A 16,710-nucleotide genomic window follows, 5' to 3' on the forward strand; every position below is an offset into this window, starting at 1 on the left:
GACGCTGGGCTAAACCCTCCCCTAAACCGGACGACGCTGGGCTAAACCCTCCCCTAACCCGGACGACGCTGGGCTAAACCCTCCCCTAACCCGGACGACGCTGGGCTAAACCCTCCCCTAACCCAGACGACGCTGGGCCAAACCCTCCCCTAACCCAGACGACACTGGGCCAATTCTGCGCTTTATGGGACTCTCGGTCACGGCCGGTTGTGACACAGCCTGGGATCGAACCAGAGTCTGTAGTGACGCCTCAAACACTGCAATGCAGTGCCTTGCGCCGCTCGGGATGCCCCCACTGTTCTTTAATGAATTAGAGAGTTGCACCCCCAGCTACCAAACAGACTCAGCAACCCATGTGTGTGTGTGTGTGTGTGTATATGAATGTGTATTTATCTAAAATGATTACTGTGTGCATGTTTGTGTGTGTGTTTATGCATGTGTGTCGAAAGGGGAGGGCGTGGCCATGGCCTGCCTAAGACTGATGGTGATTGGCAGATAGATAAGACAGTAAAGATATTTAGTTTACCTTATCTTTTAGCCTCCTCCTCAGCCTCTCCTTGGATGACTGCAGCAGGCTAACTTTAGGGCCCTCGTCCAGCTGGCTGTCCCTGTGCTTGTCACTCCCCGTCGGGCTCTGGCCCTTCTCCTGGCCCCCAGGCTGGCTGGGAAGCCCCTCACTGGGGCCCCTGGAGCTCTCAGTCTCCAGCCTGGTGCTGGTCTCCTCTGCCTTCACATTCTTTGTCTCTTTGGTGTTTCTGAGTGGTGCCCCCCCTCGGTCCCTGTCTCCCGTTGGTGCCCCCCCTCGGTCCCTGTCTCCCGTTGGTGCCCCCCCTCTGTCCCCGTCTCCCGTTGGTGCCCCCCTCTGTCCCCGTCTCCCGTTGGTGCCCCCTCTGTCCCCGTCTCCCGTTGGTGCCCCCCCCCGTCTCCCGTGTCCCCCTTCTGTCCCCGTCTCCCGTTGGTGCCCCCCTCTGTCCCCGTCTCCCGTTGGTGCCCCCTTCTGTCCCCGTCTCCCGTTGGTGCCCCCCTCTGTCCCCGTCTCCCGTTGGTGCCCGCCCTCTGTCCCCGTCTCCCGTTGGTGCCCCCCCTGTCCCCGTCTCCCGTTGGTGCCCCCTCTGTCCCCGTCTCCCGTTGGTGCCCCCCTCTGTCCCCGTCTCCCGTTGGTGCCCCCCTCTGTCCCCGTCTCCCGTTGGTGCCCCCCTCTGTCCCTGTCTCCCGTTGGTGCCCCCCTCTGTCCCTGTCTCCCGTTGGTGCCCCCCTCTGTCCCCGTCTCCCGTTGGTGCCCCCCTCTGTCCCTGTCTCCCATTGGTTCCCCCTCTGTCCCTGTCTCCTGTTGGTGTCCCCCTCTGTCCCGGTCTCCCGTTGGTGCCCCACCCCTGTCCCTGTCTCCCGTTGGTGCCCCCCGTCTGTCCCTGTCTCCCGTTGGTGCCCCCCCTCGTTCCCTGTCTCCCGTTGTGGTTGCCCCTCTGTCCCTGTCACCTGCCGGGCCCCCTTGCCCATGCAGTCCCTGTCCTACCCCCTGCCCCTTCTGGTTGTGGTGCCAGCGGCGATTCTGGCTATAGCCGTGGTGGGGAGGTCCCTGACGCTGCCCGCCGTGGCCCTGGAACTGTTGCCCGTGGCTACCTCCACGCTGTCCTCCCTGCTGCTGCTGTTGGTCACGAGGGTATCTACCATGACCCCCCGGGACTGGCTGCTGCTGGTCATTCTGTTGCTGATTGACCGGTTGTTGTTGAGATGGAGGTTGTTGTCGTTGTGGCGACTGCTGCTGAGGATTCTGGGTCTTCCTGTCTCCTCCTCCTCCCGGAGGTCTCTGCTGCTGCTGTCTCCTGTAATGAGAGGAGCAGGGGGGGGGGGGGGGGGGTAAGGGTTCTGTTACCCACATGGCAAAGCGTGACGCGATGACGCTACTCTGCCTGGCAAGCCTGAACCAAGCCAGCCACCCCTGTCAGAATACCATGGCTGAATCCACACCCATCTGTTCTGTTCAGCTCTGTGACATCATCACTTCCTCTCTCTGTCTGTTCTCTGTTGACCGTCTATTGTAACAGTCCCACTCTCTCAGTCTGCCTGTTCAACACGCCTGGTCTCCCCGACACAGGTCTATCAGCCTAGTGGTCACTGCTTTCAGATAGGACAGACACTAATGATAGAACCCAACACCACAGACACTAATGATAGAACCCAACACCAGACACTAATGATAGAACCCAACACCAGACACTAATGATAGAACCCAACACCACAGACAGTAATGATAGAACCCAACAGCACAGACAGTAATGATAGAACCCAACACCAGACACTAATGATAGAACCCAACACCAGACACTAATGATAGAACCCAACACCACAGACACTAATGATAGAACCCAACACCACAGACAGTAATGATAGAACCCAACAGCACAGACAGTAATGATAGAACCAAACACCACAGACAGTAATGATAGAACCCACCAGCACAGACACTAATGATAGAACCAAACACCACAGACAGTAATGATAGAACCCACCACCAGACACTAATGATAGAACCCAACACCACAGACACTAATGATAGAACACCACAGACAGTAATGATAGAACCAAACACCACAGACAGTAATGATAGAACCCAACACCAGACACTAATGATAGAACCAAACACCACAGACAGTAATGATAGAACCCAACACCAGACACTAATGATAGAACCCAACACCACAGACACTAATTTACATTTACATTTAAGTCATTTAGCAGACGCTCTTATCCAGAGCGACTTACAAATTGGTGCATTCACCTTATGACATCCAGTGGGACAGCCACTTTACAATAGTGCATCTAAATATTTTAAGGGGGGAAGGGGGGGTGAGAAGGATTACTTATCCTATCCTAAGTATTCCTTAAAGAGGTGGGGTTTCAGGTGTCTCCGGAAGGTGGTGATTGACTCCGCTGTCCTGGCGTCGTGAGGGAGTTTGTTCCACCATTGGGGAGCCAGAGCAGCGAACAGTTTTGACAGTTATGACAGACCAGCTAGATCAATGGTCTCTATTATATTATGACAGACCAGCTATATCAATGGTCTCTATTGTATTATGACAGACCAGCTATATCCACCCACTCTATTATATTATGACAGACCAGCTATATCTACTGTCTCTATTATATTATGACAGACCTGCTAGATCTACTGTCTCTATTATATTATGACAGACCAGCTATATCTACTGTCTCTATTATATTATGACAGACCTGCTAGATCTACTGTCTCTATTATATTATGACAGACCTGCTAGATCTACTGTCTCTATTATATTATGACAGACCAGCTATATCTACACCCTCTATTGTATTATGACAGACCAGCTATATCCACCCACTCTATTACATTATGACAGACCAGCTAGATCTATTGACTCGATTATATTATGACAGACCAGCAAGATCTACTGTCTCTATTATATTATGACAGAGCAGCTAGATCTACTGTCTCTATTATATTATGACAGACCAGCTAGATCTACTGTCTCTATTATATTATGACAGACCTGCTAGATCTACTGTCTCTATTATATTATGACAGACCAGGTAGATCTACTGTCTCTATTATATTATGACAGACCTGCTAGATCTACTGTCTCTATTATATTATGACAGACCTGCTAGATCTACTGTCTCTATTATATTAATATACTTATACTATTATACTTATACTATATTATACTAATGATAGAACCCAACACCACAGACAGTAATGATAGAACCCAACAGCACAGACAGTAATGATAGAACCAAACACCACAGACAGTAATGATAGAACCCTATTATATTAATATACAGCACAGACATATTATACTAATGATAGAACCAAACACCACAGACAGTAATGATAGAACCCACCACCAGACACTAATGATAGAACCCAACACCACAGACACTAATGATAGAACACCACAGACACTAATGATAGAACCAAACACCACAGACAGTAATGATAGAACCCAACACCAGACACTAATGATAGAACCAAACACCACAGACACTAATGATAGAACACCACAGACACTAATGATAGAACCCAACACCACAGACACTAATGATATAGAACCCAACAGCACAGACACTAATGATAGAACCAAACAGCACAGACACTAATGATAGAACCCAACAGCACAGACACTAATGATAGAACCAAACACCACAGACAGTAATGATAGAACCCACCACAGACAGAATGATAGAACACAGCACAGCCACTAATGATAGAACCCAACACCACAGACACTAATGATAGAACACCCACAGACACTAATGATAGAACCAAACACCACAGACAGTAATGATAGAACCCAACACCACAGACACTAATGATAGAACCCAACAGCACAGACACTAATGATAGAACACCACAGACACTAATGATAGAACCCAACACCACAGACACTAATGATAGAACAAAACACCACAGACAGTAATGATAGAACCCAACACCACAGACACTAATGATAGAACCCAACAGCACAGACACTAATGATAGAACCCAACAGCACAGACACTAATGATAAAACCCAACACCACAGACACTAATGATAGAACAAAACACCACAGACAGTAATGATAGAACCCAACAGCACAGACACTAATGATAAAACCCAACACCACAGACACTAATGATAGAACAAAACACCACAGACAGTAATGATAGAACCCAACAGCACAGACACTAATGATAGAACCCAACAGCACAGACACTAATGATAGAACCCAACACCACAGACACTAATGATAGAACCCAACACCAGACACTAATGATAGAACCAAACACCACAGACAGTAATGATAGAACCAAACACCACAGACAGTAATGATAGAACCCAACACCAGACACTAATGATAGAACAAAACACCACAGACAGTAATGATAGAACCCAACAGCACAGACAGTAATGATAGAACCCAACACCACAGACACTAATGATAGAACCCAACACCACAGACAGTAATGATAGAACCCAACAGCACAGACACTAATGATAGAACACCACAGACACTAATGATAGAACCCAACACCACAGACAGTAATGATAGAACCCAACAGCACAGACACTAATGATAGAACACCACAGACACTAATGATAGAACCCAACACCACAGACAGTAATGATAGAACCCAACACCACAGACAGTAATGATAGAACCCAACAGCACAGACACTAATGATAGAACCCAACAGACAGTAATGATAGAACCCAACAGCACAGATAGGTCTTAAGCTATGACAAGGGAGGCCTGTTTGTTTATATAAACAGTAGGTGCGTCCCCATGTGACGTGGGTCTTCACTAGATGACTGACGCAACAGGATTAGGGACATTTCCTGCTGTTATCTTCATTAGTCTCAGTCCAACTGGCCCTTTACATTACATGTCTGCTTGGGGTCTAATAGCATGTCCTCTGTCAGGTATCAACCCGTTGACTGAAATGTATTAGTTTACAGTATGACATTCAACTGAAAAAATGACTTTTTCAACATGCCTTTATTTATTATTTATTTTTTAAACTATCAAACCATCCTGAAAGGCACTCCAACATCATTCTAACCCTTCAGGCCTAAACAACAACATCCAATATATCTGATCTTTCTACTGCTCGTCTTTAAATTCACCAGCGCGCCTACTCTTATAGAGATATGGAAAACATGAAGCAGACCAATCCAATCGCACATCAATTCTACTCTCCTTCTCTTTAAACATGGGCCAGCCAGGATGTAGCCTGTGTTTCCAGTACTGCAGTGATATACAACCAGCCAGTCTGTCTGTTTCCAGTACTGCAGTGATATATAGCCAGCCAGCCAGCCAGGCTGTCTGTTTCCAGTACTGCAGTGATATACAGCCAGCCAGCCAGTCAGTCTGTTTCCAGTACTGCAGTGATATACAGCCAGCCAGTCTGTCTGTTTCCAGTACTGCAGTGATATACAGCCAGCCAGCCAGTCAGTCTGTTTCCAGTACTGCAGTGATATACAGCCAGCCAGTCAGTCTGTTTCCAGTACTGCAGTGATATACAGCCAGCCAGTCTGTCTGTTTCCAGTACTGCAGTGATATGTAACAAGTCATCCAGTCAGCCAGTCAGTCTGTTTCCAGTACTGCAGTGATATACAGCCAGCCAGTCAGTCTGTTTCCAGTACTGCAGTGATATACAGCCAGCCAGTCTGTCTGTTTCCAGAACTGCAGTGATATGTAACAAGTCAGCCAGTCAGCCAGTCTGTTTCCAGAACTGCAGTGATATGTAACAAGTCAGCCAGTCTGTCGGTTTCCAGAACTGCAGTGATATGTAACAAGTCAGCCAGTCAGTCTGTTTCCAGAACTGCAGTGATATGTAACAAGTCAGCCAGTCTGCCTGTTTTTCCAGTGCTGCAGTGATATGTAACAAGTCATCCAGTCAGCCAGTCTGTCTGTTTCCAGAACTGCAGTGATATGTAACAAGTCAGCCAGTCAGTCTGTTTCCAGAACTGCAGTGATATGTAACAAGTCAGCCAGTCAGTCTGTTTCCAGAACTGCAGTGATATGTAACAAGTCAGCCAGTCTGCCTGTTTTTCCAGTGCTGCAGTGATATGTAACAAGTCAGCCAGTCTGCCTGTTTTTCCAGTGCTGCAGTGATATATAACAAGTCAGCCAGTCTGCCTGTTTTTCCAGTGCTGCAGTGATATATAACAAGTCAGCCAGTCTGCCTGTTTTTCCAGTGCTGCAGTGATATGTAACAAGTCAGCCAGTCTGCCTGTTTTTCCAGTGCTGCAGTGATATGTAACAAGTCAGCCAGTCTGCCTGTTTTTCCAGTGCTGCAGTGATATATAACAAGTCAGCCAGTCTGCCTGTTTTTCCAGTGCTGCAGTGATATACAGCCAGCCAGCCAGTCAACCTACCTGTGTTTCTAGTGCTGCATTGCCACTGCCTACCGTTCCCCCATGACCTTCATTCCATTCTCTAGGGGAGCCGGCTCCCTACGCGGCCGGCTCCCTACGCGGCCGGCTCCCTACGCGGCCGGCTCCCTACGCGGCCGGCTCCCTACGCGGCCGGCTCCCTACGCGGCATCTACAGCTTTTGATTAGTAGACCATTAGTATAATATTCTGGGTGCTCAGTCCTCTGCTCTGCTACCGTGTTATGTTTCTCTGGGCTATTTCTACCATTACGGGGCTAGGCAGCACCCAGAGCTATGTTAGCGTAGCCTAGCGTAGAGGAGGGGAGTTTCTACCATTACGGGGCTAGGCAGCACCCAGAGCTATGTTAGCGTAGCCTAGCGTAGAGGAGGGGAGTTTCTGCCATTACGGGGCTAGGCAGCACCCAGAGCTATGTTAGCGTAGCCTAGCGTAGAGGAGGAGAGTTTCTGCCATTACGGGGCTAGGCAGCACCCAGAGCTATGTTAGCGTAGCCTAGCGTAGAGGAGGGGAGTTTTTGCCATTACGGGGCTAGGCAGCACCCAGAGCTATGTTAGCGTAGCCTAGCGTAGAGGAGGGGAGTTTTTGCCATTACGGGGCTAGGCAGCACCCAGAGCTATGTTAGCGTAGCGGAGGAGAGTTTCTGCCATTACGGGGCTAGGCAGCACCCAGAGCTATGTTAGCGTAGCGGAGGAGAGTTTCTGCCATTACGGGGCTAGGCAGCACCCAGAGCTATGTTAGCGTAGCCTAGCGTAGAGGAGGGGAGTGCTGTGTGTGTGGTGGTTATTAAACTGATATGTGACAGTAGACATGAGGGTCACATGGAAGAGTCGTGGTGCCCTGTGTAACGGTAGTAGGTACTAGCTAGCTTCCTGAACCCACCATGTTTATATCAAACTATATTGAAACCGGAGCTCCGCCTGTCAAGGACACTCAAGCAGTACAGAGGCTATACATGTCACAACAACAGTCCAAATACAACCATGTCCTATAATCTAACACACAAAATGAACGTTGTTTTCGAAACACACTGGGTGTACAAAACATCAGGAACACCTTCCTAATACTGAGTTTCAACCCGTTCTCCCTCAGAACAGACTCCATGTGTCAGGGCATGGACTCTACAAGGTGTCGAAAGTGTTCCACAGGAACGCTGGCCCCATGTTGATCCAATGCTGGTCCAAATGGAATGCATGACCTTTGGGTGATGGACCATTCTTGACACACAAGGGAAACTGATGAGCATGAAAAACCCAGCAGCGTTGCAGTTCTTGACACACTCAAACCGGTGCACCTGGCACCTACTACCGTACCCTGTTCAAAGTCACACATCTTTAGTCTTTCCCATTCACCCTCTGAATAGCACACATACACAATCCATGTCTCAGTTGACTCCAGGCTTAAATATCCTTCTTTATCTTGACGGATTGAAGTGGATTGAACAAGTGACATCAATAAGGGATCATAGCTTTAACCTGGACAGTCTGTGTAATGAAAAGAGCAGGTGTCCATAATGTTTTGCAGTATATATCAAAACAATAACTGAATATCCACATCTCATTACAACTCTGATATAGAGCAGTACATTTCACAGAGACTAGTAGTTGTGGATGTGGTTGGTTCTAGTCTAGTATAAGATCCTAATACCATGTCTGTCTGTCTGTCTGTCACGCTGACCTTCTGTCAGATGTTTTGTGACAAGGTCCCCGGGACTGGAAAAGGAATCTTAACGATCACGTCTGACGGCCAGACAAGCAGAAACACATTGCAGCAAGCGTGCACATACAGACCTTAGTTCTCCTTCACTTGCATAATAATTATGACCATAATAATTTAATGAACTTACGTAACGCCCCCAGACACTCGTAGTGCTTAACATAATGAGGGGGATCCTCACCTGACCCTGCTTTAACATTGCTCCCGAGTGGCGCAGTGGTCTAAGACACTGCATCTCAGCGCAATAGGCATCACTGCTGTACCTGGTTCAAATCCAGGCTGCATCACATCCGGATGTGATTGGGAGTCCCATAGGGCGGATTGGGAGTCCCATAGGGCGGATTGGGAGTCCCATAGGGCGGATTGGGAGTCCCATAGGGCGGATTGGGAGTCCCATAGGGCGGATTGGGAGTCCCATAGGGCGGATTGGGAGTCCCATAGGGCGGATTGGGAGTCCCATAGGGCGGATTGAGAGTCCAATAGGGCGGATTGGGAGTCCCATAGGGCGGATTGGGGGGCGGATTGGGAGTCCCATAGGGCGGCGCACAACTGTCCAAGCGTGGTCCGGTTTTGGCCGGGGTAGGCCATCATTGTAAATAAGAATTTGTTCTTAACTCACTTGCCTAGTTAAAAAAAAAAGGTTCCATTAATATAAAAATGAATAAATGCATCTACCCCATCCTGTCCTTCTCAACACCAACAGCACTTAACCTTTGTGCCCTCCAGCCCTCTCTGTTCATGAAAACATGCACCTGCCACCCGGAACAATCTCAACCTTTTCACCCCAAAGCTTTATAGTGAGCTGTGAGTTTCGCCATTGTCAGACCAACGGAGGAGAGGCTGGGGGTGTCAGACCGACGGAGGAGAGGCTGGGGGTGTCAGACCGACGGAGGAGAGGCTGGGGGTGTCAGACCGACGGAGGAGAGGCTGGGGGTGTCAGACCGACGGAGGAGAGAGTGGGGGTGTCAGACCGACGGAGGAGAGAGTGGGGGTGTCAGACCGACGGAGGAGAGAGTGGGGGTGTCAGACCGACGGAGGAGAGGCTGGGGGTGTCAGACCGACGGAGGAGAGAGTGGGGGTGTCAGACCGATGGAGGAGAGGCTGGGGGTGTCAGACCGACGGAGGAGAGAGTGGGGGTGTCAGACCGACGGAGGAGAGGCTGGGAGTGTCAGAGCGACGGAGGAGAGGCTGGGAGTGTCAGAACGACGGAGGAGAGGCTGGGAGTGTCAGAGCGACGGAGGAGAGGCTGGGAGTGTCAGAGCGACGGAGGAGAGGCTGGGAGTGTCAGAGCGACGGAGGAGAGGCTGGGAGTGTCAGACCATTAGAGGAGAGGCTGGGAGTGTCAGACCATTAGAGGAGAGTCTGGGAGTGTCAGACCATTAGAGGAGAGGCTGTGAGTGTCAGACCGATGGAGGAGAGGCTGTGAGTGTCAGACCGATGGAGGAGAGGCTGTGAGTGTCAGACCGATGGAGGAGAGGCTGTGAGTGTCAGACCGATGGAGGAGAGGCTGTGAGTGTCAGACCGATGGAGGAGAGGCTGGGAGTGTCAGACCGATGGAGGAGAGGCTGGGAGTGTCAGACCGATGGAGGAGAGGCTGGGAGTGTCAGACCGATGGAGGAGAGGCTGGGAGTGTCAGACCGATGGAGGAGAGGCTGGGAGTGTCAGACCAATGGAGGAGAGGCTGGGGGTGTCAGACCAATGGAGGAGAGGCTGGGGGTGTCAGACCAATGGAGGAGAGGCCGTGAGTGTCAGACCGATGGAGGAGAGGCTGGGAGTGTCAGACCGATGGAGGAGAGGCTGGGAGTGTCAGAGCGATGGAGTAGAGGCTGTGTGTGTCAGACCATTAGAGTAGAGGCTGTGAGTGTCAGACCATTAGAGGAGAGGCTGTGAGTGTCAGACCGATGGAGGAGAGGCTGTGAGTGTCAGACCAATGGAAGAGAGGCTGGGAGTGTCAGACCAATGGAGGAGAGGCTGTGAGTGTCAGACCAATGGAGGAGAGGCTGTGAGTGTCAGACCGATGGAGGAGAGGCTGGGGGTGTCAGACCGATGGAGGAGAGGCTGGGGGTGTCAGACCAACTGAGGAGAGGCTGGGGTGGGACTGACAGGCTCAAAATGACGACGGTCCGAGGGCCCCAGGTTCCATGCTATTCTAAGACTTTATGAGCGTTGACCCCGACCCATCATGTGTGTGTGTGTGAGACTTGTAATTACATCTCCAGAGTGTTTCATGGTAATACTCAGACGAAGAAAGACAGCACATAGTCCATCACTGTCTTCAGCTAAACAAGCACTCAATTTACAGCATAAGGCCAAAGACACACCAGAAAAGCTTTTCAAAAGGTGTTCAGTGTTCCTGAGTGGTCTAGTCTCAGTCCTCGACAGTGTTTCATGGTTTGAATAGCCATGGGCAGAAAGATAAAGAGAGAAACCGCACACTGTCCAGTAGTCTTATGGATTCACCAAATAGACAGGAAGTGGAGAGGTGAGTCGCCATGCATAAAGATGGTCAGAGGATATTCAATAGGACGATTCACAATTTGAAGAAGAGGTGTTAAAATGTTTTTCACGTCACATGGTAGAAAGAGAAGTTCAGGTGCTGCCGTAGTTTTGATTTCAACTTTCCCACAAAAGGCTCCGTCTGAACCTTGAAACATTCAACTTTAATAACGCTTTTAACATTTTAACACTTTTCAACAGGAGATGAAAAGTCCGCTTTTTTACAGACGTTTTCCTTAACAAATGTTTTGGAACTTTTCTTAGCTTGTAAAAGCACACTGTCACTGTCTGGCAATATCAAAACAGAGGGAACATTTTAGAAGTGTCTTTTTTTTTAAGCCACTTGAGTGGTCAAAGGGAGAATTTTATAATAAGAGACCTTGAATATGTTCTCCTGATGTCAATACAACAGCATCACGTTGATGTCTTTATTGGCTGCCTGAAAAGTAATGATCTATCGAGCAGGACATTAAATAAAGTGCAGAATCATTCTGCCCACAACATTTATTGGGCTTTAAACTCAGCTGCAAATGTACAAAGACTCGGATGAATAAAGGTTGCTAACGTTCAACGCATAATAATAGGTCTCCAGGCCGACTACACCAGGAGGCCGACTACACCAGGAGGCCGACTACACCAGGAGGCCGACTACACCAGGAGGCCGACTACACCAGGAGGCCGACTACACCAGCAGGCCGACTACACCAGGAGGCCAGACTACACCAGGAGGCCAGACTACACCAGGAGGCCCGACTACACCAGGAGCCCGACTACACCAGGAGGCCAGACTACACCAGGAGGCCAGACTACACCAGGAGGCAGACTACACCAGGAGGCAGACTACACCAGGAGGCAGACTACACCAGGAGGCCAGACTACACCAGGAGGCCAGACTACACCAGGAGGCCAGACTACACCAGGAGGCCAGACTACACCAGGAGGCCGACTACACCAGGAGGCCGACTACACCAGGAGGCCGACTACACCAGGATGCCGACTACACCAGGAGGCCAGACTACACCAGGAGGCCGACTACACCAGGAGGCCGACTACACCAGGAGGCCGACTACACCAGGAGGCCGACTACACCAGGAGGCCGACTACACCAGGAGGCCGACTACACCAGGAGGCCGACTACACCAGGAGGCAGACTACACCAGGAGGCCGACTACACCAGGAGGCCGACTACACCAGGAGGCCGACTACACCAGGAGGCCGACTACACCAGGAGGCCAGACTACACCAGGAGGCCAGACTACACCAGGAGGCCGACTACACCAGGAGGCCAGACTACACCAGGAGGCCAGACTACACCAGGATGCCGACTACACCAGGATGCCAGACTACACCAGGATGCCAGACTACACCAGGAGGCAGACTACACCAGGATGCCGACTACACCAGTAGGCCGACTACACCAGGAGGCAGACTACACCAGGAGGCCGACTACACCAGGAGGCCGACTACACCAGGAGGCCGACTACACCAGGAGGCCGACTACACCAGGATGCCGACTACACTAGGACGGTGCTTCCGTGTCCCCTGAGGCACTAAGCTGAGCGAGAAGAGAGCAGGAGACAGGTGTCAAGGTGAAGAGAGAAAAAGAGAGGAGAGCTTTCTGTTATCTGGTTGGTGCTCTTAGGGGTGGGGGGGGCTAGACAGAAATGGGGTGGAAAAGGATGGTGTTGTAAAGAGATGCAGGTGATTTAGTCCTGAGCTCCAGACGGCTGTGTGTTTGAACATTTACAGCATGTCTATCCATCAGCCTCTCTGGTCCCCTCTCCTTGGGGGCCAGATCAGTGTATAGTATTCTAGTAGGTAGGTAAGATAAAAGCTTTGAGGGGGACGTGTGGAGTCCGTCTGCTCCTATTATTCATATACAGCAAAGACCCAGCCATGGGGATAACTCAGCAGGAACTGTTCTGGTCGAGTTAATGAACTAAAGCATAGGACCATGAATAATAGATCAGCAGGAAATGACATGACAGAGCCAATGATCTATGCATGCCCTGGATTCTAACTTACATACAGAACATGTACCATAGTGTTTCTTAGTCTGGTTAAGAGTCTAATCAGGTTTTTTCAATTGTTATCTCCCATGAGTCTGATGCTTATCATGCCGTGTGTGTGTGTCTGTGTGTGTGTGTGTGTGTTTCCATCCGGATAAAGAGGTTAATAAAAACTTGATGAAGATGCACTTCCCTCCTGTGCTATCTTCTCCCATCTACCCTCCTCTCCTGTCCTCTCCCATCTACCCTCCTCTCCTATCTTCTCCCATCTACCCTCCTCTCCTATCTTCTCCCATCTACCCTCCTCTCCTATCTTCTCCCATCTACCCTCCTCTCCCATCTACCCTCCTCTCCCATCTACCCTCCTCTCCCATCTACCCTCCTCTCCTCTCCCATCTACCCTCCTCTCCTCTCCCATCTTACCTCCTCTCCTCTCCCATCCACCCTCCTCTCCTCTCCCATCTTACCTCCCTCCTCTCCCATCTTCCCTCCTCTCCTCTCCCATCCACCCTCCTCTCCTCTCCTCTCCTATCCACCCTCCTCTCCTCTCCTATCCACCCCCCTCTCCTCTCCTATCCACCCTCCTCTCCTCTCCTCTCCTATCCACCCTCCTCTCCTATCCACCCTCCTCTCCTATCCACCCTCCTCTCCTATCCACCCTCCTCTCCTATCCACCCTCCTCTCCTCCTCTCCTATCCACCCTCCTCTCCTCTCCTCTCCTCTCCTATCCACCCTCCTCTCCTCTCCTCTCCTATCCACACTCCTCTCCTATCCACCCTCCCCTCCACCCTCCTCTCCTCTCCACCCTCTTCTCCTCTCCTATCCACCCTCCTCTCCTCTCCTCCCCTCTCAACCCTCCTCTCCTATCCACTCTCCTCTCCTATCCACCCTCCTCTCCTCTCCTATCCACCCTCCTCTCCTCTCCTATCCACCCTCCTCTCCTCTCCTATCCACCCTCCTCTCCTCTCCTCTCCTCTCCACCCTCCTCTCCTCTCCTCTCCACCCTCCTCTCCTCTCCTCTCCACCCTCCTCTCCTCTCCTATCCACCCTCCTCTCCTCTCCTATCCACCCTCCTCTCCTCTCCCATCTTCCCTCCTCTCCTCTCCCATCCACCCTCCTCTCCTCTCCTCTCCTATCCACCCTCCTCTCCTCTCCTATCCACCCCCCTCTCCTCTCCTATCCACCCTCCTCTCCTCTCCTCTCCTATCCACCCTCCTCTCCTATCCACCCTCCTCTCCTATCCACCCTCCTCTCCTCCTCTCCTATCCACCCTCCTCTCCTCCTCTCCTATCCACCCTCCTCTCCTCTCCTCTCCTATCCACCCTCCTCTCCTCTCCTCTCCTATCCACACTCCTCTCCTATCCACCCTCCCCTCCACCCTCCTCTCCTCTCCACCCTCTTCTCCTCTCCTATCCACCCTCCTCTCCTCTCCTCCCCTCTCAACCCTCCTCTCCTATCCACTCTCCTCTCCTATCCACCCTCCTCTCCTCTCCTATCCACCCTCCTCTCCTCTCCTATCCACCCTCCTCTCCTCTCCTATCCACCCTCCCTCCTCCCTCTCCACCCTCCTCTCCCTCTCCACCCTCCTCTCCTCTCTCTCCACCCTCCTCTCCTCTCCTATCCACCCTCCTCTCCTCTCCTCTCCTATCCACCCTCCTCTCCTCTCCTATCCACCCTCCTCTCCTCTCCTATCCTATCCACACTCCTCTCCTCCTCTCTCAACCCTCCTCTCCTCTCCTATCCACTCTCCTCTCCTCCCTCCTCTCCTACCCACCCTCCTCCTCTCTCAACCCTCATCTCCTCTCCTATCCACTCTCCTCTCCTCCCTCCTCTCCTACCCACCCTCCTCCTCTCCTCCCTTATCCACCCTCCTCCTCTCCTCCCCTATCCACCCTCCTCCTCTCCTCCCCTTCCCTATCCACCCTCCTCCTCTCCTCCCCTTCCCTATCCACCCTCCTCCTCTCCTCCCCTTCCCTATCCACCCTCCTCCTCTCCTCCCCTTCCCTATCCACCCTCCTCCTCTCCTCCCCTTCCCTATCCACCCTCCTCCTCTCCTCCCCTTCCCTATCCACCCTCCTCCTCTCCTCCCCTTCCCTATCCACCCTCCTCCTCTCCTCCCCCTTCCCTATCCACCCTCCTCCTCTCCTCCCCCTTCCCTATCCACCCTCCTCCTCTCCTCCCCTTCCCTATCCACCCTCCTCCTCTCCTCCCCTTCCCTATCCACCCTCCTCCTCTCCTCCCCTTCCCTATCCACCCTCCTCCTCTCCTCCCCTCCCCTATCCACCCTCCCCCTCCTCTCCTGGGCGTGTCTCTACTTTACCTGGTACTGACCAGTCGTTTCCCCCCGGGCGGCAGCAGCACGGTTAGGTCTAGATGGTCCTGGATGATGTGGTGCAACCCTCTAAAAGCAGCATGACAGTGTGTTGGAATGGAGGATGACCGAGGATGGAAAACACAAGAGGACACAAAGCAAGAGGGGAATGGAGAGGGAGGAGAGGGAATTGGGAGGGGAGGAATGGGAGGAGAGGGGAGGAGGAGGAGAGGGAATGGGGAGAGGAGGAGAGGGAATGGGGAGGAGAGGGGAGGAGGAGGAGAGGGAATGGGGAAAACCAGAGGGAATGGGGAGGAGAGGGAATGGGGAGGGCATATGGGATGGGGAGGGAATGGGGAGGAGAGGGAATGTGGAGGAGAGGGGGAGGGGATGGACAACAAAACCAACAGGCAAAACAACTACAGATTTAATTACACACTTCTACATGGCAACTAAAAAGTGGTATGAGAGATGACAGACAGACATAAACATGGATCTGCAGCTGGTTGCTGATAGCTGCTGTTGCCGTGACGACAGAGATCCGAGGCTTGCTGCCCTTACCCTTTGATTAGGAAACACCTTGGGTGTGACCAGAATGGCACCCTATTCCCTACATAGTGCACTACCGGGTCACTTCACTATATGGAAAAAGTTGCCATTTGGGACACAGCCTTCTTCTCTGACCCAGACCAGCCAATCGATCCAACCAGCAGAGGGGAACCACTCAATACAACCACCTCAACGTTTAGATGTTTTATTATGTTCCAGACAGGTGCTTTATCGACTGGATTCACTACATTTCATTAGCAGCAAAGACGGCTAACCTATTCCTGGTCCAATACTACTGTGTGTGTGTGTGTGTGTCCCCTCATGTGTCAACAAAGCAAACGGGAGGTCATCCTGGTTAGTCGGTAGTTGTAAGAGGAAAGGAGGCAGATTCAAACCATGTGGTGAGACAGACATTCAGAGAGACAGACAGGCAGAGAGACAGACAGGCAGAGAGAGACAGGCAGAGAGACAGACAGGCAGAGAGACAGACAGGCAGAGAGACAGACAGGCAGAGAGACAGACAGGCAGAGAGACAGACAGGCAGAGAGACAGACAGGCAGAGAGACAGGCAGAGAGTTCTACTCATCCACAACTCGTGCACACACCTGCATGCAGCACACACACAAATACACTGACATGCCAACCACCTGCCAACCAATCAAATCAACGTTTATTGGTCGCGTACACAGATTTGAGGATGTAATGGCAGGTGCAGTGAA

At 51.4% G+C, this 16,710-nt stretch overlaps 1 protein-coding gene across 1 annotated transcript in view; it reads right to left on the reverse strand.

Moving 5' to 3' along the window:
- LOC123999858 (CBP80/20-dependent translation initiation factor-like) overlaps positions 1–16,710 on the reverse strand; it is a 139,988-nt gene that overhangs the window by 10,806 nt on the left and 112,472 nt on the right. The window contains exons 10-11 of the mRNA XM_046305866.1: positions 15,452–15,532; positions 527–1,823 (exon numbers count right to left, since the gene is read on the reverse strand). Of these exons, the coding sequence (XP_046161822.1) occupies positions 527–1,823; positions 15,452–15,532 (1,378 nt within the window). The remainder of the gene's footprint in view (positions 1–526; positions 1,824–15,451; positions 15,533–16,710) is intronic.

This window comes from Oncorhynchus gorbuscha, linkage group LG16, assembly GCF_021184085.1.
Source record: "Oncorhynchus gorbuscha isolate QuinsamMale2020 ecotype Even-year linkage group LG16, OgorEven_v1.0, whole genome shotgun sequence".
NCBI lineage: Eukaryota > Metazoa > Chordata > Actinopteri > Salmoniformes > Salmonidae > Oncorhynchus > Oncorhynchus gorbuscha.